Source organism: Rattus rattus, chromosome 1, assembly GCF_011064425.1.
Source record: "Rattus rattus isolate New Zealand chromosome 1, Rrattus_CSIRO_v1, whole genome shotgun sequence".
Taxonomy (NCBI): Eukaryota; Metazoa; Chordata; class Mammalia; order Rodentia; family Muridae; genus Rattus; species Rattus rattus.
The window spans coordinates 209,772,888-209,798,475 of NC_046154.1; the positions used below are offsets into that span (position 1 = coordinate 209,772,888).

The 25,588-nt window shown below is 40.3% G+C and overlaps 1 protein-coding gene across 2 annotated transcripts in view; it reads right to left on the reverse strand.

Annotated features, from left to right (window-relative positions):
* Window positions 1–1,124: 1,124 nt before the first annotated feature.
* Rnf19a (ring finger protein 19A, RBR E3 ubiquitin protein ligase) overlaps window positions 1,125–25,588 on the reverse strand; it is a 39,201-nt gene continuing 14,737 nt past the window's right edge. Inside the window, exons 2-10 of one of the 2 annotated variants that reach the window (XM_032914505.1) lie at window positions 24,097–24,859; window positions 18,164–18,372; window positions 14,829–14,973; window positions 13,905–14,067; window positions 8,720–8,834; window positions 8,066–8,227; window positions 6,371–6,584; window positions 5,134–5,277; window positions 1,125–3,241 (exon numbers count right to left, since the gene is read on the reverse strand). In XM_032914505.1, the coding sequence (XP_032770396.1) occupies window positions 2,545–3,241; window positions 5,134–5,277; window positions 6,371–6,584; window positions 8,066–8,227; window positions 8,720–8,834; window positions 13,905–14,067; window positions 14,829–14,973; window positions 18,164–18,372; window positions 24,097–24,770 (2,523 nt within the window). In that variant the 5' untranslated portion in view covers window positions 24,771–24,859 and the 3' untranslated portion in view covers window positions 1,125–2,544. The remainder of the gene's footprint in view (window positions 3,242–5,133; window positions 5,278–6,370; window positions 6,585–8,065; window positions 8,228–8,719; window positions 8,835–13,904; window positions 14,068–14,828; window positions 14,974–18,163; window positions 18,373–24,096; window positions 24,860–25,588) is intronic. The other variant, XM_032914512.1, reaches the window with a different exon arrangement.

A 25,588-nucleotide genomic window follows, 5' to 3' on the forward strand; every position in this document is an offset into this window, starting at 1 on the left:
CTCAACTAACCAACCAACCAACCAACCAACCAAAGGACAACCCCCTCCCAACAAAACCAAACAAACAAAAAACCAGAGCTAAAGCCCTGTAAGTAAAACAGAGAGGCTGGTGGGATGGCTCAGTGGTAAGGGTACTTTGTGGCACAAGCCCGGTAACCTGAGTTTGTCTTCAGGACTCAAATAAAGGTAGAAAACAGAACTGACTTTAAAGAGGTCTTCTGATCTATATTTGAATGTTATGTGTTCCCCATCAAATATTAATTTTTAAAAGCTAAAAAATTTGTTAGTGTGTCAAATGTATCAAGAATGCAAGTAGCTTTTCTCTAAATTCAAAGAATTCCAAAACACAATGTTCACGTAAGCATAAAATACAAGTTGGGAATGGTGGTGCATGCTTGCAATTCCACTCAAGAAGCAGAGACTAGAGGACTCTGTGAGTTCAAGTCCAACCTGGTTTAACATAGTAAGTCCCAGGACAGCTAGAACTAAAAAGAAAAAAGATAAAATAGAATCCACAGGGAGGAGGGGAATAAAGGTGAAGATCTGACGTGGAGAAAAGGTTAGTTCTAATATTGCTGGTTGAGAAATTCAGCAAACATATTTTCTTTGGGCTAGATTAGAATCATCTAATTGGCTGGATATTGATGAGTTTTTCTACACAGCAATGTGATGGCTTTTTATAGTAAAAATTACATCTGGAATCAAAGTCCAATCAGGTGGATTCACTTGTGAGGGATTGTTGGAATTAAATCCTCTGAAATGTGAAGACCCATCTTTAACCTGGATCTTGACGTAGGAAGATCTGCCCACCTTTACTGCAGGCTGTGCCTTTTGGGGGTGGCCTGCATAGAGAACACTTCAGCAGTTGACAGAAGTCAGGCCTATTCCTTCACTGGCTTCTCAGGATTCTCCTATACAGAGGAGTGGCTGAGACAGCTAGCCTTGTGGACTGAACAGCATGGGATTCTTGGAGTTTCACTGGTAGACAGCCATTGCTGGGCCACAGCCCGGTCTCCTTTTCTATTCATATAGACCCATTCTGTCAATTCGGTCCCTCTAAAGAACCCAACTAACATAGCAAATGAGTAACCTACTGTTGTAAAAATTCCTGTGCACACACCAAATCCATTAGTATTTACATTTATTTCATGTCTGCTGTTTACACACTCATTACTGAACAAAACTGGAATGCAAACAAATGTACACACAATAATGAGCAGTATCAGCTAACAGAACTGGCACTAGTGTTATCTAAGCAGACTAATGGACGCAGCGAGAATGGCGGTACAAGACTGCAGCCCGGACATTTTCCTTGTTTTCCAAAAGAAAATGCTCAGTAGCACCATAATGGTAATACTTAAAAGAAACACCAAAGGTGGAGTACTTGACTGCTGTAAGGTTAGCCTGCCGGGAGCTGTGGGGAAGTCAGTAGTGTAGCCAGCATTGTGGCCAACTTCTGCTGTGTCAGCTGATCATCCTCCGTAAACAAAAGCAAAAGGAAACAAAGCCACACGTAGACCTTTTGAATAAGCTTGGTACAAGCTCTGCATTGTTTTGATTTCATGGTTCAAAAAGATATACATGTTAAAAATTGAGGTTATGTAACGTTAAATTTACTAACGCCTGAGTGTGTCTTTGGTAGGTGAATACTTTTTCAGTGTAGTTAATAATCACATTCATGTTTACCTATTTCCTGTACTTTTCTATATAATCCAAGGTGACTAGAGAAGACATTATGGGAAATGATAGAGCAAATCCTCAAATGACGAGGCTTATAAACCCAGTCTCCCCTAAAGGCACCAAGGATCAAGGGCACTAACTTCCCTTAGCGACAGGTGACTGTAATACTTATGTCCTAATGGGATTTTATTCTGCCACTGTCAGTCAGTTACTTACTTTTACCTTCTTCTTCTAAAATGGCATCAACAATACACGAGATATGTAACAGTACCAAGTATTTATTTCTACTTCAGAGTTGTGCAAACACAGCCACACTCTTCTCAAGTGTCTAAGTATCCATGGTTACCAATGGGCTGCATCAAGCTTTGTATCCACACTGCATATGAAGAAATGAAGTGTAAGCTCAGTTATGAAGAGAAATGTTACAAAGAGATCATACACTGAGTAATCTGCCACGTTCCATCCCTTAGTGGTTTCAATAAAATGTCACTAACCACTTATCCCTAAGCCTCAATCTTCCTTAAGAATGCCATAGAACAGTGTTAGTATCATAAGATTATAAATTAAGCCAAATTTCTATCTAAATACACAGGTATTTGTGTCAAGCAGTGTTTTGTGACAAGAGCACAAAACATGCCTTTTTTATGTTGTTATTCGCGCACTAATGCACTTTAAAGCCTTCATTTCCTCATTTGGTAATTAATATCCACATGAAGCACAATGCTTTGCTAGACATACAAAATGTATTTGCATTATGATTATGAAACCTGGCTTTTGCTGGTAACTTAAGCTTAACAGTCGCACATGGTTCAACCAGCTCCCACAAGGTTGTTCAGTGGTTATTCCTCTGCGGCATTCGTGGGCCTAAATTTCAGTCTGAACAGCAACTTTCAAGTCTGCTGCCTGGTGCGAGTGGTTGTTATTTGTCTCTCTCAGGGCATCGCCAAAGCACACATCCACAGCTGCCTTCCCCCCACCACTGCTGGTGGCTCGCTCATCTGCAGCATGGCTCGGCTGGGGCACTTCTGAACAGGAAGCAGTTTTGGAAAGCAGAGAACCGCTACACTGGTGTGGTGAATTCTCCAGACGGTCATTTTCTACCTCAGGAAGGGTGTTCACAGCTGCGAAGCGGGCGTGGCAATCGCTGGAACCGTGACTACAGGACGTTCTCATGCTCTCTAAGTCTGAGCAGCTAAATTCAGAAAAATGACTCGAGTGGGAGTCTGCTACAGACGGCATACTGTCACTGAGGGACGGCGCCTCAAACTCACTTGAGTTAGTGCTCTGTTGCTCTAACAACTGTGCATCCATGTCCTCTCTGGTCTCATTTATCTTCGTGTTACCCTTTTTCCTCAGTTTACCACTTTTTGACTTTTTTCCTCCTGTTGCTTCTTTGGACCACTTGGTAGCACTGGATTTACCTTCAGGCAAGCCACTGGATGACCCGCTTGCATGGCCTCGGGCAGCGCCGCCGTCATCCACACTACTGCTTCCGCTGTTGTGTCGGAACTTGAATGGCTTTGACTCAATATCCACTTGCACTTCCATACTGTTCCCTTCTCTGAAATGAAAGTAACAGAAATAAAACTGCTTCTGGCTTCACTTTTATTTCTGTTCGGATGAGAACAGAGGGAGAGAGGCTTTTCTATGAACAATCTGAAGCCTATATACAGAAGTTGTTTCTATGAACGATCTGAAGCCTATATACAGAAGTTGTTTCTATGAACGACCTGAAGCCTATATACAGAAGTTGTTGGGACATTTTAATGCAGGTTACAGTCTACTGACATAAAAGTACATAGAAGAGGACTGTCCTTACTGTGTTTGACAGGGTGTAACTGACTATGCAACCCTGGCTGAGCTAGAACTTAAGAGACCTGTCTGCCTCTGCTTCCTGAGTGTTGGGACCACCATTCATTAGAAAGAATGATTATATGTATGGGTTTGCACATGAACACACACACACACACACACACACACACACACACACACAGAGCAGAGGCCAGAAGAGGGCATCAGATCCCCAGAAACTGGAGTTACAGGTAGATATGAATTATCTAATGGGGGTTCAGCGTAGAACTGAACCCAGGTCTTCTAGAAAAGGAGTTAGTACTGCTGTGCCTTCTTTCCTGCCCCTTAACCCAACCAGGCCAAGTTCCCACTACAGTGGGAATAACATAAATAGCTATAAACCAACTACCAGGAATAGCAGATGCCTCATTACCAAGAGCTAAAAATAACCTCCAACAGCACCAAGTCTTGCGCTAGCATGGTGCCAGCTGATTGTAAATGTTTGACTGGGTTGTATTTTGAAGTGATTTGGTGGAAAATTGACCATGAAGCAAGCAAGTAATAAACTAAGCGCTTCAATGGGTAAATGAACTGCTACTCAGTTCAACAAGTGGCGGATATTTTACAGACTTCTGAGCCTGATGATGGAGAATTTAGCAAGGATCACCTTTCTCTTCTGATCCAAGTGACGACTATGAAGAAGCGTTGAGTCAAAGTGAACGTGGTGATTCTAAAAACCAAAGACAGGGTTGAAAGAAGGGGCGTGCCTGTGCCCCTCAACCAAGGGACAGGGGAGATGCTGGTGTCATCAATGAAGGATGGACTAGGAACACTGTGGCACCAAACGTGGATCTAAGCTTCAGTGAGAATGATAACAGGCCAGTGAACATTCCAGGTCACATCACTGAAGAAAGCACAAGCGTAGATCTTCTCTCCTTGTTTATCAGGGACCCCAGGCCACCATTTCCCTGAAATTCCATCTGGAACTTCAAATGACCATGTGTGTGCTGTGTCCTGTGTGCATGGAGAAGCACCTCACATACAACAGGCAGAACCCTGGAGTGTCATACAAGGACAGCCCACACAAGAGAGTCAAGGCCTAGGCTCTGGTGTGTACGCTACAGAAAGTAGCTAAGCATCAAGGAAGGCTCTACCTGTAGGGTAGCCTGGCACACAAAAGCCGAGCACTGGCGATAGAAGCAAGGTGGGCCTAGTTTCTACAATCCCTCCAAGTTTAATCTAAATCTAACCACTGTTATACATGTTAGGAACAGAAAGTCTCTACACTTTTTTTTCCCCCAAAACGTTGCTCAGGGGGCCAGGTTGTAGATTAATTACACTTAGAGGCTCAGTCTGGTAGGGTTAATGCTTCAAGTTTAAAAACAGCAGTAGGTACATTTCCTGCTTTTCTGTTGTGGGCACAGCCATCAGCATCTTGTACCTAAGAACGTTTTTCATCATTCACCAACCTGAGCCCTCTGCTCACCACAGGCTGGCCCCACTCTCACAAGCACACATTTACTTTTTACCTTGATGGTGTTCCTCCTCTGAGCATCTCACTGTTTCCTCAGAGAATGTGCCCACTGATAGGTATAATTCCTTTTCATTTAAATTTTTAAAAACCTTCTGATCTTATAGGAAGAAGCGCTCTCTCTTTCTTACCTGTCCAGAGGGATGTAAGAATTCAGAATGGACCCTGCCATCGCTTTGGTGCTGGCATTATCACTGACTGTCCCCAAGCTCACTGTGCCCGATTCTCCACTGAGGCTGCACCGCTCCTTCTGTACGTCGGCTTGTACTTCCAACCTTAGAGAGAAGGCGCCATATAAACCCTCCATCACTTATAGCTCAGCAATCATAATACGGATCTTTAAATAAGTCACTAAAAGCTTCAATATGACATTTTAGACACTGCAGTTCTTCAGTTCCCATTTGTTTGACGATACAGATAATAATGTCGTATACCGAACACCTATCCAAGAGAGTCAAACATGGCCACAAGGAGAAACATCTTAAAGATCTCCATACTTTCACAAAGATACAGCCCTTTGCCATGCTTCCATACACAATACAAAGTCAGAATACATTGACCAATAAACATAATAAATCAACAAATATATATATATTTTTAAATCCTCTACTAACTGCATGTGGTGGCAAACACTTTTAATCCCATCCCCTTAGGAGACAAAGGCAGGCTGGTCTATATGTTGAGTTCCAGGCTAGCCAGGGCAACACAGTAAGACTTCATGTCAAATAATGAAAAAAAATAAATAAAAAAAATAAAAAGGGTTCTAACAGCTTCAGCTCTTATCTGATTATGTAATAAGAGGTTACAATATATACCACAACAATTAATTTCTGACCAAACTATAAACTTCCTAAAATAAATAAAACTGATCTATCTTTTAATTCATCTACCTTCCTTCACATAGAAAAGCTAAAACAGAAATGGTGAATCAGAAAAACAAACAAAACAAGGTAAGACACATTAATTTTCCTCCTATCTCCATGGGTATAACTGAGACTTAGTGAAAGATGGCCATTGTCATTTTAGGATGACTCCACCGGTTCCCCAGGCCTCAGGCCAAGTTTCCCACTTTCCCTCCCTCCCTCAGACAGTCTGTCCGTCCGCTGTCCCACAGAAGCAAGGACTGGGCAAAGTACGGCCTTTCCTTCACTCACACAGCTCCAGCAGTCAGGTGAGCTTCACCAGCTGCAACGCTGTTTCTCAGGACTTAGTTGTTATCCCACCAGTATCAAATGCAGTAAAAAAAAAAGACTCCAATCACCTTCCCTAAATTTTGTTTTTAACCTTAGGATAAGTATTGTGCTCTGTGTTTACACTGTCCATGGAATTAACATCTGGTCTTTGACAAAGCAAACGGCTTGCACTTACCTGTTGAAACAGTTTACCATGGCGCTTCCTGACAGGCTGCCGGTGATACTAGCCCCAGCTAATGCCATGGTGCTGGCTGTTTCACTCAGGTTGTCTCTCATGGTGCCTATTCGATCCATGTGGCTTCCACTTGCACTCAAGCTGCCAGTCAGACCGCCCACACTTCCTTCTCCTATGCTAGGGTTGTGCCTTGCTTCTGCTACTGATGTTGTATCTAACATAAGATAATTCCAGAAATGAAATAAGAGTGATTACTCATTTTCCTGTCTTCAACTCCTACATGATTTCAGAAAGACATCAAACTACAATGGACAAATCACACCCACGGTTAGGCATAAAAAGAACTACTTCAGGGTATACAGCTAAATTTGAGACTGGCCTTAAGCGGACGATGTCATTTTCGTATTTTTTTTTGTTCGCTAAGCCAGAAGTTATAGGAATTTTAAATGAACTGGTTAATAGGCCTCCCTGGCCAGCATGAGGTTCCAGTGGGAGATCCTATTTTTTAGATCAGTAAGACAAAAGTTGATTTCTAGATATAGTTCACGGTTCTAATTGTCTATAAACTATTATAAGACATGTTAGTATTAGGTTGTAACTTTACAGCACTATTTCATGCTTTGTGTTGAGGAATTTACTTACTTATGCCAATATTTGGGTTCCTAGTACACATCCAGTGATAATACAACAAAGCTATCAGTACCAGTGTCGGTAAGAGAATGAGGAAAGATGGCCATTCACATGTGTAAGCCCTGCACAGAGCTTTCAGGAAATGACCATGAAGCCACATTCTTAAGACATTCAAAAGCAGGGACAAATGTGTCATAAAATTATCTGAGAGAAGAGCATTCCAGGCAGAGGAAACCATAACTTAAAAGCCTAGAGACAGGGGTGTAATTGCCATCTTCGAGAAGAGGTGGGGTAAGACACGATGGGAAGGGGTGTGTGCAGATAGTCAGGGCAGGGCCTTAACAAGGTCTTCCGACACCCTGCTCTCCATGTAGACAAGAGACTTCAAGTATACAAAAGAGAGGGTTCTGAGGAGCTGGCTGAAATACTTATAGAGATGCACAGAAAGTACAAAAAGGCTTCATTCTGAAGACATCTGCCTAAGACAAACACATGTGACAAAAATTGCTGGGTACAGAAAAAGCACTGTTTAAAGCAACTGACACTTCTCCTGGCAGTGCATAAAGCCTTTCATTCTTTGTGCTTTCCACCCAAGAGAGTCCTAATTTGTATTTCTTTCATAATAAAGACAATGTCTGATTTTACTTCACTTCTCACATCCGTTTCACAGAACTTCACAAGGTACTGAGCACAGCACTGTATGAAAAGGTTCTCCCTCCCATAGGGCATTCTCAGTAAAAGTTAAGAACCCAGAACCACCCTGTCCTCTCACATTTGCCTGCTTTGGGTAGCTTCTCTCATAGCTGTGCTTCTGGATGAACACTATGGGCTGTGAAGTATGTGCCTTTAATCCTGTCTCCTGGAAGCAGCAGAGCCAGCCTGTTGGATACAGCAAGTTCCAGGCCAGCCAAGGCTGCAGAGTAAGACCCTGTCTCAGAGTGAGAGAGGAAAGAGAAGGAGAGAGGAGGAGGAGCAGGAGAGTGTGAGCCTGCATTGAACACAATGAGCCTAGAAAAGAAGATGGCACAATGAACACACGTGTCCCTATCTGGCAAAAGGACTCACCTATGGCTGTGTTAGTCCCACCAACGTTTATGTCGTTTTCATCATCAAATTCAATCCTGACTCCCTTCCCATTGCCTGCAGAAACTCCACAGCCCCCACTTCGGCAGAGGGAAATTGGGACAACACCATAGACATAAGCTAACATGATAGGAACACCAATGCCTAAAAGGGAGTAAAATCAAGTCATTAGAAACAAAAATAAATCACAGAAATATGATGTCTATTTTCAGGAGGTGTACAGAGTCCTAAAGATCTGGCTAGAACACAGCAAATGCAAGTTTCCCAGGTAGCCTTTGGGTAGCACATGAGGGACAGACAGAGTCTGTGAACTTTTTAAGTGCAAGCTTCTGAACTCAACCGGAGGAGAAGGGCTACCCACCAGCTATCCTAACAGGTTCTTGGGGACTGAACCTAGGGCCTTATGTGTATGTGTGAGGGAAGCGCCGTAACCCTGAGCTACAGCCTCAGCCCTAAAACTAAGTTCTTGAGTCAGTCTACAGTACTTTTAATGACGCTAATTGAGAAACCTTCTGTAGGTTCTACTTAAAACTGCCTCTTCATTTTAAAAGTAATCTTTTTAGCAAAAAATTATTAATAATCCCCTTTCTATCAAATTTCTAAGATACGAGGCAATGCTTTAAACCACATTCTTACCTACGGTCACTGCGGCTACCACTGGAGACACGATCACAGACAATGTCACACCACCCGCTATGGCCAAATTCCGCTTGTGTTTTGAAACATCTTTGCCTTCATAGCGATTATGAATCTTAAATTTAATGGGAATGGAAGTTTAGAGAGAAAAAAAATTATATATTTAGTTCAGATGAAACAGTCCTACTAGTACAAGAAAGCTAAATTAATTTCTTACACAATTCCAGTCAAATGCCGTACTTCAAGGTAAACCACAGTATCACAAATTGCCCCTTATTAAGGACCTGGCTACAGAAGAAGGCAGTACAGTTTGAGTCAGACGTTCAATGTCATTCTTGTGTACATTACTGCCTCAAAGCTGGCCTAGGCCATGAGATTCCATCCCACAAAAACAATACTAGAGGTTTCATGTGTTTCTTTCTAAATAAGACTCCCTGAATCAGCCCCAGGAGAGGTTTCTGTAATCGTTTTTACTAAGAAAAAGTTGAGTCTAAAAAGGTGCTGTCTGAAACAACAGATTTTTTCCAGACACCTTTTTATGATAAAAATATTAACACAATTATCAAAATCCTATCTAGTTATTTACAGTTCAAATAAATAGAGACAAAGTATTGGTTACCTAGGAGTTAAATCTACTTAGCATCATTGTACAATTCACATTAGTAAACAGAATTATTGTCATAAAAATGGCTTGTGAGTTATTAAATGAAACTGGGAAATACTTTAGTAGCTTTGTTCTTGGGCCTGTAAGAGCCAAACTAATGAAGGGCATTTTCCCATCTGTTTCAAGACATCTTGTGAACAGCCTCCAAGGCACACAGGTCCTCTAAAGTAAAGTGCTAGGTCCTTCCTACTGTTTGGTTCTACAGCTCCTTTCCAGCCCATTCCAGGACACGGTCCTGCAGCAGAGCAAAGCCAAGCTACACAGATGCAGGGTAGATCTGGGAGGTGACAGGAAGGGAAGGAACCCTCTGTCAACTGTTGCTCCCCCTCCCCCTTTCCTTCTTTTCTTTTTAAACAGAACCTTGCTATATGTATAGTCCAGGCTGGCCTCAGACTTGAGGTAATCCCCCTGCCTCAGCCTCCCAAGTGCTCAGACTATAGCTGTACAGCACAGCCTATCGCTTTTGGAGCCTTAGGCACCAGTGTGGACACACTGCCCCATTGCTTTGGTTCAACTTAACTTTCTGTTTGCTTTCTGTTTTCCTTCTACTAGTTCCTTTCCTTTTTTTAGAACTTTATTATATGTACATGGGTGTTTTACCTGTATGTATATCTGTGTCCCATACATGAACCCTGTGGCCAAAGAAGCCAGAAGAGGTCATCGGATACTTTAGAACTAGAGTTAAAGGTAGTTGTTGGCTGCCCACTGGTACTGAGAACTCTTCCGGAAGAGCAGCCATCTCTTAATCACTGAGCCATCTCCCGGCAGACCCCACACCTCTAGTTTGTTAACAGCTGGCCTCAGGCAGCTCAAGCTCTCCTCAACTCATCATGATGACCCTGAGCTCCTGCTCTTCCTGCTTCTACCTCCTAAAGATGGGGTGATAGGCAGGCCTAGCCTGTTCGTTATTCTCGGCACATCTACTTTTTGTTGTAACTAAAAGCTGTTTTCTGGCACTTTCTTGGCTTACTAGGTTTCCCTGAGCTGATACAATCCCAAATATCACAGAACATCATTTAAAGGAAAACTAATACATCAACTTGCCCTTTAGGTGCATGGTGCATGTATGAACAACAGCAGACACTTCGTGTGTGTGTGTGTGTGTGTGTGTGTGTGTGTGTGTGTGTGTGTGTGTGCGCGCAGGGTTTGCACTACAGACTAGGGTTAGCCTCCTGAGTACTGGAGTTACAGGCTGACTGTCACTCTAAAAATCTTTTGTCAGCATGTGCAGTCTATCTCTTTCCCTTCCACTTCTAAGTACCTAAGTAGTTTTGCTTTCAATAAAAATCTTTTTGGTAAACTACATGAAATGTTATTAAAATAGAATCCTGTGCTGCTTAGTGTTTTGTCAACTTGACATAAGCTAGAATCATTTGGGAAGAGGTAACCTTAACAGAGAAAATGCCCACAGTAAACTGGGCAGTGGTGGTACACACCTTTAATCCCAGCACTCCAGAGGCAAGAGATAGTTGATCTGAGTTCAAGGCCAGCCTGGTCTATAAAGCAAGTTCCAGGATAGCTAGGGCTTCAGAGAAACCCTGTCTAAAAAATAAAAAATAAATTTAAAAAAAGGAAGGAAGGAAGGAAGGAAGGAAGGAAGGAAGGAAGGAAGGAAGGAAGGAAGGAAGGAAGATGCTCACACTAGATTTACCCATGGGCATGCCTGTGGGGCATTTTCTTGATTAATGATTGATGGCCCAGCCTACTGTAGGTGGCTCCACCACTGGGCGAGTGGTCCTGGGCTGTATAAGAACACAAGCCAGTAAGCAGAGTTCCTCCAAGGAATGCACTCCAATTCCTGCCTCCAGGTTCCACCCCAACTTCCTTCCATGATCAAACGTGATGGGGAAGCCAAACTAAATAAACCCTTACATCTCCAAGCTGCTGCTCTTGGTTATGATGTTTTCTCACAGCAACAGTTCTTACACTGGAGACAATTTATCTTTTGTTCTTTGTAATGCTTTGAATCAAACCCAAACCCTTGTACATGCTGTATGCTCTACCACCATGCTGTGGCCCTAACTCACTGACAGTTACTTGAAAGCCTTCTGAAATAAACACTTAACTTAGAAATATAAATATTTATGCTCCTCACCAGTCACCAAAACATTTTTTCTTTTTCTTTTTTTTTCTTCCTTTTTTTTTTTTTTTTTTTTTTTTTTATCTGGATCTAACAGAAAATCTCCTAAAAATTAGACAAAATACCCTACCAATCAGCTATATACCGTCCTATGAAAACTAATTAAAAATAATGTTGGTTTTCCTCTCTTTTTTGATTGTATTTCAGGGCTAGAAGAGATGGCCCAGCAGTTAACAGTATATACCGCTCCTGTAGAGAACCAAGTTTGACTGCCAGCACCCCATGGCAGTTCCTAACTGTCTGTAACTCTCATTCTAGAGGATCTCAGAAGCACCACACACACACATGATACACAGGCAAAACCCTCATATCAATAAAGTAAATGTAGCTGTCTTACAGAAGACCACTCTTATCCTAACTTTAGTAGCACAGCATAGAAACAGAATTAAAGGCACAATGGGAAAGTCTGATTCAACCTAAGTGTTTCTAACAACAGTGGCTGTGGTGGCTTGTCATGTCAACTTGACATGCAAACAAGAGTCATCTGAAAGGAGGAAACCTCAACTGAGAAGATGCCTCCATAAGATCCAGCTCTAAGGCATTTCCTTAATAAGTGATTGATGGGGCTCAGTGATGGTGGGTGGTGTTGTATCTGGGCTGGTGGTCCTAGGTTCTACAAGAAAGCAGGCTGAGCAGGCCATGGGGAGCAAGCCAGTAAGCAGCACACTCCATGGACTCTGCATCAGCTCCTGCCTCCAGGTTCCTGTTCTTGCTTCTTTCAGTGATAGAATACAATGTGAAAGTATAAGCCCAATAAACCCTTCCTTCCTTGCTTTTTCTTTCTTTCTTTCTTTCTTTCTTTCTTTCTTTTTTTGGTCATGGTGTTTTACTGCAGCAACAGAAACCCATGCTAAGACAGCAGCCATCTGCCAACAGCATGGGCTCCCTCTTGAGTCAGTACTTTCTCCAGGACTGGGTGCCCAATGGCTAGACTAAAATTTATGACAGACTTCATAATACAGAATTAATTTACCTGGACTCAAATCCCTGCTCCACCCCTTTCTATGTGATTAAAGGTCAACTATATATATAACATTTCTAAACCACACTGTTGGGCAGGAGATGGTTCAGAGGGTACAGTACTTGCTGTCAAGCCTAATGACCTGAGTGTGACCCCTGAACAACAGAGTTGAAACAGAAAACCAACTCTAGCAAGTTGTCCTCTAATCTCTACTCAGGGGCTCACATACATTACCATAAAAAGTAAATGTAAACCTCATTATTTCAACACATAGATTAGAGGCTAAAATACCTAGGGTGCTATATTAGGATTAATCAGGCTGAGTGTGGTGAAACACACCTTTCCTTTGGGAGGCAGATGGAGGCTGATTTCCAAGTTCTAAGCTAGCCAGGACTACGTAGTGACTACGCAGGGACATCCCTGCCCTGCCACCACCCCCAACCCCTCAACCATAGTTTGGGCTTTTCAATTGTTTTTTTTTTTCCGGGGCTGGGGATTGAACCCAGGACCTTGCGCTTCCTAGGCAAGGGCTCTACCACTGAGCCAAATCCCCAACCCCGGCTTTTCAATTGTTAATTTCCCTATGAAAACTACTTTCTTTGTTCTGATTAGGTCAGGATCACATAATTCCTTGACATTCAATTAATTTAACTGAGATGGCAACAGACTTCTTGTTACTTCATAAATTATTTCATTAGCTCTTCAAACAGTTTCTTAGCTAATGACAAATTAAATCAACCTTTATAGGAGAGTGGTAGGGGTTTGCAAAGGCTGGCATTTCGATTTCCAGCAAAGACTGTTATAACTTGTAAACTGTAGTTATTAACAGCAGTCACCTAATAGAGGTGGGAAAAGCTTTGAATTTAAGAATAATGAATTAAAGAACTGGTTAATTATTCTTTGCTTGAGGACATGCATTCCCTAGCTATTAATTTCTATCTTAAAGATCTCACAGAAATAACTTTACAAGGATATTCTGGAGAGGACAATGTCAATTATCCCTCAAAACTTCATACCAGACACTGAATCTATAAAGCACAGACTGTAACAATTTTAAATGGTTGTTTTTAACATACAAAACACTTGAGTTTACTGTATAAAATAGGGTCTTTTGTTGATTTACTTATTTATTTTTGAGACATGTGGGTTGGCTTCAAGCTTCCTATATTCTGAAGATGACTTTGAACTTCTGATCCTTCTGTTTCCACTTCCTGAGTGTTGGAATTACAATATGGGCCACCACACCTGGTTTATATGTGTCCATGAAAAATTCTACCAACAGAATTATATCCCCAGCCCAAACCACTGATAATAAACAATTTAAAACCAAATTCTGTGCTCAAACACAAAGCAAAGAGCCCTCGTCACTAAGAAGACACCAACAGTTTTAGAATGTGCTGGGGTAGGAAGAGGCGCTTACCTTGCGGCCCACGTACACAGGAATGCCAATGATCATGGCGGGGATGGCAATGCCAGCTATGAGAGCGATCCCTACGGGAGCACCGACCAGGGTTCCCAGCTGCCACAGGATTTTCTTCTTTCGGCTCCAGGGTTTCTTCCCCCAGAAAGTACAACCTGAGGGACTGAGAGAGGAATTATACAGTAACTGTTAGGAACCAGCGGGACAAATGACTACAACTCATCACAGCAACAACTGCAGAAAGAACTGCCTCTCAGAAAGAACTCACCCCCTCCTTTTCTTACTTTGGGTAAGCCAAAAACTCCACTTTAAGTTACAGGATAGGATAATGCTAACTATGACTTAGAGTATATCCTTACTTCTCCATGACCTTGCAAACCTCAGTTCTGAAGAATACTGATGATGTAAATACAATACACTCATTTTACCACCTTAGGCACAGTTACAGATTTACCTCATCAATTCACCTTGGGACAGGCAGTGGTGGTCCATGCCTTTAATCCTGGCACTTGGGGCCTGCCTGGTCTACAGATCGAGTTCTAGGACAGTTACACAGAGAAGCCCTGCCTCAAAAACCAATTTAATTAACTAATATTAATTAACCTATCAATCTTGGGGACTAAATGAGACATTTTATTTATAAGAAAATTAACAGCTGGATTAATTGCGCAAATATCACTAAAGCGCAATGATAACAATGAAAAAACAAAGGAACCTTTATTTCCTATTTTTATTAATTCTAAGTTACTTAAGTATAATTTGTTAACTTTTAAGCTTATATAAATAAGAATAAAATCCATCTTTTTATGTATCTTAAAAATCTGAGGAATAAAATTACTTAGGCTAACATTGTTTTCAAAACAAAAGCTCTAATATACAGTATAAAGTCTGTTTATACATAAATCTTTCTTTCCACAAGCTTACCTTAGATAATGTAAATCAGAGATTTCTTTCATACACAACCAACAAAACTCACAGCCACAGACAGCACACGTCATGTGATTACAGCTCCCATCGTTCATCTTTATTATATAAGCAGCACATCGTGGACACGGCTTTATATCATCAGCTGTAAGGGACAAAGAGACACTAAATAGAAAGCACACAGAAATGATGTCCAGTACATTAGCAGTCTTAACACTACTCAAACAAATCTTTGCAACTAGAATTCATTAAGTAGCAATTTTAGACTTTTTGTTTTTAGTATGGAAAAAATATACTTTGTATTAAATTTTCAGGTTGTAAACATTTTTAAACATTGTAGCAAAGCAATGAGAACAAAGAATAAAGACAACAGGGAGTTCAGAACTGTCTGCTCCTCTTTCAGTGAAGAGGCACTATTGGGAAGTGGCCACTTCATATTCATCTAAGGCACTGAACATGAACCCCAAGAACTCCCCTTTCTCTTGCAATAATAACTAAGAACACTATAAATCATAGAGAACAGCTTCCCAATAGTGCAACCATTCTTTTTTTTTTTTTTTTTTTTTATTAACTTGAGTATTTCTTATATACATTTCAAGTGTTATTCCCTTTCCCGGTTTCCGGGCAAACATCCCCCTCCCCCCTCCCCTTCCTTATGGGTGTTCCCCTCCCCATCCTCCCCCCATTGCCGCCCCCCCCCAACAATCACGTTCACTGGGGGTTCAGTCTTAGCAGGACCAAGGGCTTCCCCTTCCACTGGTGATCTTACTAGGATATTCATTGCTACCTATGAGGTGAGAGTCCAGGGTCAGTCTTTAGGTGGTGGCTTAGTCCTGGATAGTGCAACCATTCTTATCCTCATGACCACTAGTGAGTGGTCTGTCTTTTCTGTTCATGATTCAAGTGTCATGAGTGAAAGTATACTATTACATTGTTACAAAATGCTCAACAGTGCCAAGTAAAAAGTCCAGTGGTAGATAACCTTAAGCATCAACAAAGGATAAGAGCTTTACCACTATTCTGAATTCTAGCTGTTCTCTAAGTCCCAACCTGCACTGACCAATGGTTTCCATCCCCCAGCTATATCCTCTATCGTATGTGCAGTTCCGAAAATGTATTTATAACGCCAACCTCTGAGTTTAAGTATTTGTTCCACACTATTATTTTTTTTAAGAATTATTTATTTTATGTACATGAGCACACTGTAGCTGTCTTCAGATACAGACACTAGAAGAGGGCGCCAGGTCCCATTACAGATGGTTGTGAGCTACCATGTGGTTGCTGGGAATTGAACTCAGGACCTCTGGAAGAGCAGTCAGTGCTCCTAACCGCTGAGCCATCTCTCCAGCTCATGTTTTCTGCTTCTTAAGCAGATAGGAATAGTATTTCTTTTTGAAATATATGTTGTCTTAGGTATAACAGCCAGCTTGTTTCTCATCCTGTGCTTAAAATTTGTAATGCAAGTTATATTCCTGGAGTCATTTAAATAATAATTTATAAATGCTTTTTATATTCTAGACATTAATCATTTATCTTTAGCTGCTTAGAGCCATTGGTTTGCTCAAAATAGCTTGAATTTTTAAAATACTAATGTGAGTCTTACTAATTCTTAAGTTATAAACAGCTTTAGCCTTACAAGAAACACTGAGAAAATTTGAACTCTTTGATAAATCAGTTAAAAACTGAGCATAAAACTTGTAGAAAGGAAAACAGAATATTAGCTTATTGTTTAAAGTAACAGCATGGGCTGGAGAGATGGCACTGACTGCTCTTCCAAAGGTTTTGAGTTCAATTCCCAGCAACCACATGGTGGCTCACAATCATCTGTAATGAGATCTGATGTCCCCTTCTGGTGTGTCTGAAGACAGCTACAGTGTACTTATATAAAATAAGTAAATAAATCTTTAAAAAATAAAAGAAGCAGGAAACAAAATTGTAACTTAGTAAACATCATGAAATTATGTTTGGACTTCTTGAGAGTCGGGGTAACTCTATTGCACAGTTTTAGAGTGTGAACTTTGTGTGTAACAATACTGTATCACAATATCAGAAAGCTGAACACAGGTACATACCATCACATCAAGGTTGGATGAGACAACCCAGTAGGAGGAAAAGTGTCCCTCAGTGGTCAAAAGAGTCAGAGACAGCCCCAACTTCCACTGTTAGGAATTCCACAAGAACACCAAGCTATTTATCCATAACATATATGTAGAGGACCTAGGTCAGACCCCTAAAGGCTCTCTGATCTCTGTGAGCCCCCATGAGTCCCAGTCAGTTGACTCCTCTGGTTCCTCCAATCCTTTCTCCCCCTCCTCTGCAGGACTCCCTGGGATCTGTCTAATGTCTGGGTGTGGGACCCTGCATCTGCTCCCATCAGTTCCTAGATGATGTCTCTCTGGTCTCTCTGATGAGAATTATGCTGGACTCTGGTCCCAGAACACTCTGTGGGCAGGACAAACTGTAGATCAAAGGTTTTTTGGATGGGTTGGTCAGGAACTGAAATTTTAATGTGTCTGAATCTGTAAAGACTGTGGGACTTTTATTTATGTTTTTAATGAACAATCTTGGGGCTAAATAAGAAAGGAAAGGTTGTAGCTTAATAGTGATATGTTTGTGTGTCAAGTTGACAAGGGGTCTGTTGTACTAGCTGATCTTGTACATCAATTTGATGTCAGCTGGAATCATTACAGAGAAAAAAGCCTCAGATGAGGAAAGGCCTCCATGAGATCCAGCTGTAAGGCATTTTCTCAACTAGTGATCAAGGTGATAAGGCCCAGCCCGTTGTGAGTAGGGCAATCCTTGGGCTGGTAGTCCTAACTTCTATAAGAAAAGTAGGCTGAGAAAGTCATATCCTTATGACAAGCCAGTAAGCAGCATTCCTCCATGGCCTCTGCATCAGCTCCTTCCTCTAGGTTCCTGTCCTAACTTCCATTGGTGATGAACAGCAATGTGGAAGTATAAGCTAAATAAACCCTTCTCCTCGCCCCCCCTAAATAAAATCACCAAGCAATCTCTATGTGTCAAATAACTTAATTTTTTTTTGAAAATCAGATAAGGACTAGGCAGAGGGCTCAGTGAGGAAAGCACTTTCTTCATATGCGTACAAGTCAAAGTTTGAATCCACGGAAACCACATACAACTAGACATAGCCAGGGGAATTCCTGGAAATTCACAGGCCAGCTCTACTAACATACACAGCAGAAAAAAACAAGACACCTGTTTAAGACAAGCGAAAGGTAAGGACCAACATCCACATTAGCCTCTACTCTCCACTCATTTGCCCATCTACACACACACACACACACACACACAGTATATAAATACAGACACAATACCTGCTGCTCCAGACTCCTGGCTGTAACTAATGGATGAAGAACGTATGGTTCTTAAGCGTAAACTCTGGGCTCTTTCCTGTCGAGCAGCATCACAGGTCTGGTTTGGATGCCAGATCTGTTTACAGTGGTAGCAAAACTCTGTTCCACAGCCTTCTCGCCCACAAGTTAATTTTGGACAGCTGGCACATCCAAAGGCTATCACAGCATATCTAGGAAGAAAAGGAAAATGATTTAAAATGTGACATAAAACAAAAGCAACTCAGTAGAAATTTAAAAAGAATTCAATTAAAATGCTCAGAAAACACTTTTCATATATGCATTAGTAAAAAAATCATAAACCACAACAATGCAACCAACATGAAAATAAGAAAAAAACGACAGTTTATCAATGAAAGTATATAAATACCTTTTTTTTTTTAAGATTTATTCATTTATTATATATAAGTACACTTTAGCTGTCTTCAGATACACCAGAAGAGGGCATCGGATCTCTTTAAAGATGGTTTCGAGCCACCATGTGGTTGCTGGGAATTGGAACTCAGGACCTTTGGAAGAGCAGTCAGGGCTCTTAATCACTGAGCCATCTCTCCAGCCCACAAATACCTTTTAAAAGTTCTAAATTCTTTACTTTTTAAGTTTTAGTCAGGTATGGGTGGGGTGCATGTCTTTAATTCCAGTACTCAGAGGCAGAGACTGGCAGATCTTTGTGAGTTCAAAGCCAGTCTGGTCTAAAGAGTAAGTTCCAAGACAGTCAGGGCTATAAGGGAAGCCCCTGTCCCAAACCAATAAACAATAACAAAAACAATAACCATGTCATATAATAACTTCGTGGACTTTTACTGGAAACGAAATAGTCTTGGGGAGTGGAGTTGAATGAAGACGGTGAGTACATTTACAACTGGCCTTAATGCCTTTCTCTCAGTATTTTTGATATTTAAAATTTTTGAACTTAAATTTGGGTACTGTTAAGACACTTGTCCCAGAGAAATTTTCTTCACATCAACTTTCCTGGCAGATGTGTTCATAATAGCCCCAACTGAAAAGCCCCCCCCCCCATGTTCATCAACCAGCAAAGGATTAGGCTGTCATGCACACCACAGACTCATACTCAAGTCAAAAAACTTACAGACGTAACAAGAGGTAATCTTTGGGAGATTATGTCGAGTTAAAAAAAAGGTCATTTGAGGTTGGGGATTTAGCTCAGCGGTACAGCGCTTGCCTATCAAGCGCAAGGCCCTGGGTTCGGTCCCCAGCTCCGAAAAAAAAAGAAAAAAAAAAAAGGTCAATTTTATAAAGTTACAAACTACATGCCTGCGTGTGTGTCACACTTGAAATGACAAGATTTTAGAATTGGAAAGTGATTAATGACTGCCAGGGTTCAAGGGAGAGAGTGGGAGGGAAGGAAACACACAGACAAGATGAGGGATTATTGCCTTTTAAAAAAAAAACTGGGCTTTTTGCTTGCTTGTTTGGTTTTGTTTTAAGTTTGAGACAGGGTCTTACTAACTTGCTCTCTCTGGGGCAGACCTTTCGATCCTGCCTCAGCTTCCTCAGTTACCTGGTAGTGTGGGGCATCAACAGCTGGCTGGAACTGGCAGCATAAAGATTGTGCCATCCCTGACTGTGATGTTAGGCATACGAGAACCTATGCCCAATACAAAACTCTAGGTAGTCCAGCCCACATAAGTTGGCTAGTACACATAAAAAGGGAAATCTGGGTCAAACCAACAGACTATGTGTGGTGATGTGAACGGTCCACGCTCCGCCACCCCACTCAGCACTTGAGTGCTTAGCACCATCTGTAGTACTGTTTGGGTGCATTAGGTACGTCTGTGGTCTTGCTGGAGGAAGCACGTCACTGGAGGTGCGCTTTAAGGTTTCAGAAGCCATGTGTCATTCCCCTTCGACTCTGCTTGCATGTGAGATGCCAGCTCTCAACAGTTCCTCCCACCATACCTGCTGCCCTGCTCCCTACTGTGATGGTGACAGACTCATCCCGGGGCACAGCGTTTTATCATAGCAACAGAAAAGTAAATAACACACTGAATCTACGCCAATTCTTCTACGGCAGAAGTGACATCATACAGTGATGCTCTTCTACAGCTTTGTAAAATGGGAATGGGGAAGAGAAACACTGCGACACATGGAGCAGTTCTAGTCCTGTAAGTGCATATACATGCACTTATACAAATGAACTGTCAAAGTTTAGAGCTTTCTAGTTCTCACTGAAAGCAACATCAAATAATTCTATCATTTAAGTTTTTGTTCTGTTTATTTTTAAAATACCAAACATTTCCTGGAAAGTTAGGGGAGTTTTGATGTTCCTCTTGATACTGGCAATAAATTTAAGTAATAATCATAACTAAGACTATAAATTTCAAGACCATCTGCATAACTGTACAAAACTTGAAGAAGCAGGACTTTCCTCCCTTTCTGATTTACTGCTTCCTTAAACATCCTACTCTTCAAAATCAAAGTTTTCACCTTAAATTCTGTCTTACTTCTGGGAGAATTTGTTGAAATAGTACAGAACTAATGGCAATTTAAATAAAAAGGGTAATTAAGCACAATTTCATTTCCCTAGATTTTAAGATAGCCAATGAGGGGCTGGAGAGGTGACTCCGCAGTTAAGCACTTGCTGTTCTTACCGAGGGCCTGGGTCACATTCCCAGCACCCACAGCCGTAGAGTACTTCACAATGGTCTCTAACTCCAGGCACAGGGGATTTGATGCCCTCTTCTGGCCTCCATAGAAACTCATACACGGTATTGCATACAAGTGGTACACAGATTTACCGTGCAGGCAAAACACTCATATACAAAAAATATAATACTTAAAAAATCTTTTTAAAACAATAGCTAACTCACCGCAGTCTCAGGGTGGTGGAAAGAATCTACATTTTGTTTTCAACTCTAAAATATTTATGATTTAAAGTCGTTTTTATATAAAAACAATAATTTCAGCGAAAAGTACAGGCATTTTATTCTAAACTTCTATATCTTATCTTTCATTACAGAAATGAAGAAAGCTAGAAGAGGAGCAGAATGGGATTTCGGATGAAATTTGGAGGCTAATTCTAAGACAGCCATTTTGTTTATCTTTTTATAAGATGGCAGTTATCAGGGATTAGAGAGATGGCTCAGTAGTTAAGAGCACTAGCTGCTCTTACAGAGGACCCACATTGGATTCTCAACACCCATTCACATGGTGCTCAAACTATGCATAGAAATTTTATGTTAGTGGTAAAGTTTTCTATAAGTACCAGTAACATCTATAACATTACAAGCTACATAAAAAATATGTCCCTAATGTCTAGAGAGCCAGTAAGAACAATAATGTAAAATAAAGGAACCTAACTAGTCTTCTGTCCTCTGTGGTTAAGACTGTCAACAATAATCAACACCAATTTACTGAATAGCCAAATTAATGAGGAATAATTCTTTACTAAATTTATATAATCTTCATAAATTTGTTTTTCCTTATTGTTTCTTGGTATTCCTATCTCTATTATAAGGTGTATTCTATTTTAATACATAATGTGGCAAGTAAATAACCCATGTATATTTTCTTGTTATTTTTTTCCTTTTATAACTACCTCTAATCTGCCCCAATTTTGTGTGGGTCCCTTAGATTTAACTGTCCCAGTTTTTGTTGGCCAGTTTCTGATACTTAGGAAATAACTTGTATTCTGGAATCTATGAAAACCACATTTTTCTTCTACATGATGTACACAAGATTTGTTTCTCTGTGTTTTACAGTAACATTACATGTAATATTCTTAGAAAGGTTCTTTTGGGTAAAATGTTTTGTCCATCTCAAAATCTAATTTCAGAAGAATGATTTGCAAATCATTGTATCAGTGAAAATACTGTGCAAGTTGGTCCACAGTCTTGAGTGATAGTCACATCTAAGCTATTCGTTTAAACATGATACAGTCTCTTGCTCAAGATATCTGAAAATAGAAAATCAATCCTATTTTTTTTTCTTTTTCTTTTTTCTTTTTTTTCAGAGCTGAGGGCCGAACCCAGGGCCTTGAGCTTGCTAGGCAACGCTCTACCACCGAGCTAAATCCCCAACCCCAATCCTATTTTTCTAGACAGAGAGTATAACTCACCATAGATCCCAGAGTTTGATTCCACCATTATAACTGGAAGTTCAGTTAGCCTTGGCCTAGTTGAAGAGGTAGCCTCTTTTTACTCACTTACTTACTTACATACATACATACATACACACACACACACATACATACATACATACATACATTATTTTTGAGGCAAGGTCTTATGCAGGCCTGGCTGGTTTTGACCCTACTATATGGCTGAAGATGACCTTGAATTTCTGACTGTCTTGGCTCCACTTCCTAAGTGCTAAAATTACAGGCATGCACCAACACACTCAGTTTATACGGTGCTGGAGATTAGACCCTGGACTTCATACATATTAGGCAAGCACTTTACCTACTGAGCTACACCCTTAACCCCTTATACAGTATCTTTAATGTAAGATTTTATTGTAATAGACACTCTATAGTATTGAAAGCATAATTCATATTTGATACTAGACTGTATCTGAGTTTTTTACAACTAATGAATTCATGCTCTGTTAAGTTTTTAATGCTTTACATCACAGAGTAACCACTGGTAGACAATTGTGTGTTCGTAGATTTGCCCACAGAAAATATGTAACTTTTTCATTTAAAATTGGGGAATTGAGGTTGGGGATTTAGCTCAGTGGTAGAGCGCTTGTCTAGCAAGCACAAGGCCCAGGGTTCAGTCCCCAGCTCCGAAAAAAAGAAAAAAAAAAAAAAAAAAAAAATTGGGGAATTTAGACTATATATAATCTAAAAATTTATTCAACAAGTTCTTGAAAATTAGTTTGGTTCAGGCAATGAATTCTGAAACTATAATTTGATAAATTACATCATAGCTTTTCCTGGACCTATAATGAAATAATATAGAAATTCAGGGTTTTCTCTATTTATATAATGTATGGGGTACTAATGTTATGTTAAATTGTACTATGCCTGGCTTTTAATATTTAGTAGTCTTGTATGTGTTTGTTTGTGGTAAATGTAGGCTGTGCGCACACACAGAACTTGGAGGCACACGCATGTAAAGTAAAGGCTGATATAGCTGTTTTCATTCAGTAACTCTCCACTGAGCTTAGCTAGACTGGCAGCCGACGAGCTTAAGACCCCACCTGTCTCTGCTTGCCTCCAGCACTGAAGTTACAGGTACGTCTACCACGCCTAGCTTTTTTTTCCACATGGATTCTGGGGATACAGACTCAGAGCCCCATGTTTGCTTATCAGTAATTTTGCCCAATTGAACTGTCTCCTCCCCATCATTGCTTTTATATAAAGGGCATATAACTTAGTTCTGACAACTAAAGATAATAAGTGTATGATGTGTAGGCTGCTGTTACACAATAATCAAATATATATACATATGCAAAATCATTTGTTTTAAATGCTGAGAAAATGACATGTTATTTAGAACTTGAGATAAATGAATTATTTAACTCCTGTGTGTATCAAATCTTGAGACCTGAAAATGTCCCCATATGCACATGAACTCGTGGGTCTGTGGTATAAAAAAAGGGTCATTTATTTATGACAACAAATAACCCCAACACAAACATTCTGTAACCCCCAATAAAAACTGCTCATGGATGGGGAAATCCAACTTGCTTATAGCTTAATCCTGACCCTACCATCTTAGTAGCTGTCTTCACACAGTGCAAGTGGAAATTTAACAGAGACAATATAAAACAAGTTAGGATTTCCAACTTTTAATATTTAATATGGTATATACCCAAAATGTGTGAGTGAATAAGTTATTGGGATGTTAAGACTGTTCTTTAGACTACAAGGAAATTCTTATTTTATCCCTAGTGAAAAACAAAGTAAGCAAAGCCAAATGATATGTTCTCACCCACAGTCTGGAGCCGGACACCACCTACAGTCAGGATCTGCAACAAGCCACCGTCGAAGCATAAATTCTTCATATTTTTCCATTAAGACATCATCACTTAATATCAAGCGAATGTCATGGGGATTAAACCGTTCAGTGCATTCTGGACAACTGATATTAACTCTACTTTCAGAGATTTCTATCCTTAGGTACTGTCGTAGGCAATCCACGCAAGATCTATGGTGACATGTCATTATATCAGGAAATCTGTCTTTAGAATGCCGCAAAAGGCACAAAGGACATTCTATAAAGTCTCCAATTTGTTTGCTGATGGACGTCAATCCATTGTCAGAAGAGGCGTTTGTAGAGAAAATGGAGTTCTTCTCAGCACACACTTCAGAACGTATGCTTTCTATACTTGCAATTCCATCCACCCCACCAGTGAGCTCCCTCGATTTACGTTTGTTGTCCTTCTTCCTCCGAAAGAGAGAGCCTATTGAAATTCTTCTCTTTTTGGGTGCCTTTTTGACAGAAGGCAAGCTCACAGACGAAGCAGACGATTGGAGATCTCTATCTGAACCCATTTGCTGATGTAAACTCATGTCTAAAATGCTCATCAGAACTGAGTCAGAATCAATGTTCATACACAGTCCTTCATTATACTTAAAAATAAAACTTATTTCTTGTTCTTGCATTCAGATTAAATCATAATGTAAAAAAGATCCCATTGGCTTCTTCAGAGAATCTTGAAAAAGTTCAAGAGAAGACTGTTGTCACAGATGTCCTAAAAAACAAAAACAAAAGTGTATTTTTATGTGTATGTTTTTATAATCTTGCAGGTTCTCTGTGAAAAATTTAACAAGTATGTTCTATAAACATTAGCTTAAGAATTAAAGTCATTAGTCTACAGGAAAAAATATACAGTGAGTGCCGAAATAGCAGAGGACAGCCTGTAATCCTAATAAAAGATTTTCTACACCTGAGCTGAAACAATCGTTATAAAAAGTCTTAGATAAACTTTGATTATCTAAGATAATCAAATCAACCAGCTATCAATGACTTAAATGATTCCTCACTGCCTTTAATTTGTTTTTGCTTGGGAATATACATGCAAACACAAAAAGCTAAGAACAGTTTATATCATAATCTTGAAGAAAAACATCTGGGTAGAGGGTCTATTACATTCCAGAAACAATCACTTGCTAAAAATTTCGAATTATGGTAATATGGTATGTTGTTACACTGGCAACAGACCAATGGAACAGAATGCAGTCTTTAAAAAAAAAAAAAATCACATACTATATTTGATTTTTAACAAAGGGGACAACGCTGAGCATCATAAATGGTCTTTTTAAAATCACTGAGAGGGAATCACTAATTTGACGTATGGCTCACCCCATAAAAGCATTTGCCTCACAACCCTGAGGACCTGGGTTTTACTCTCTCCTCAAAGTTGTCCTCTGAATTCATGCATACACCTTATCATGTGAACATAGAAACACACACAAAAAAA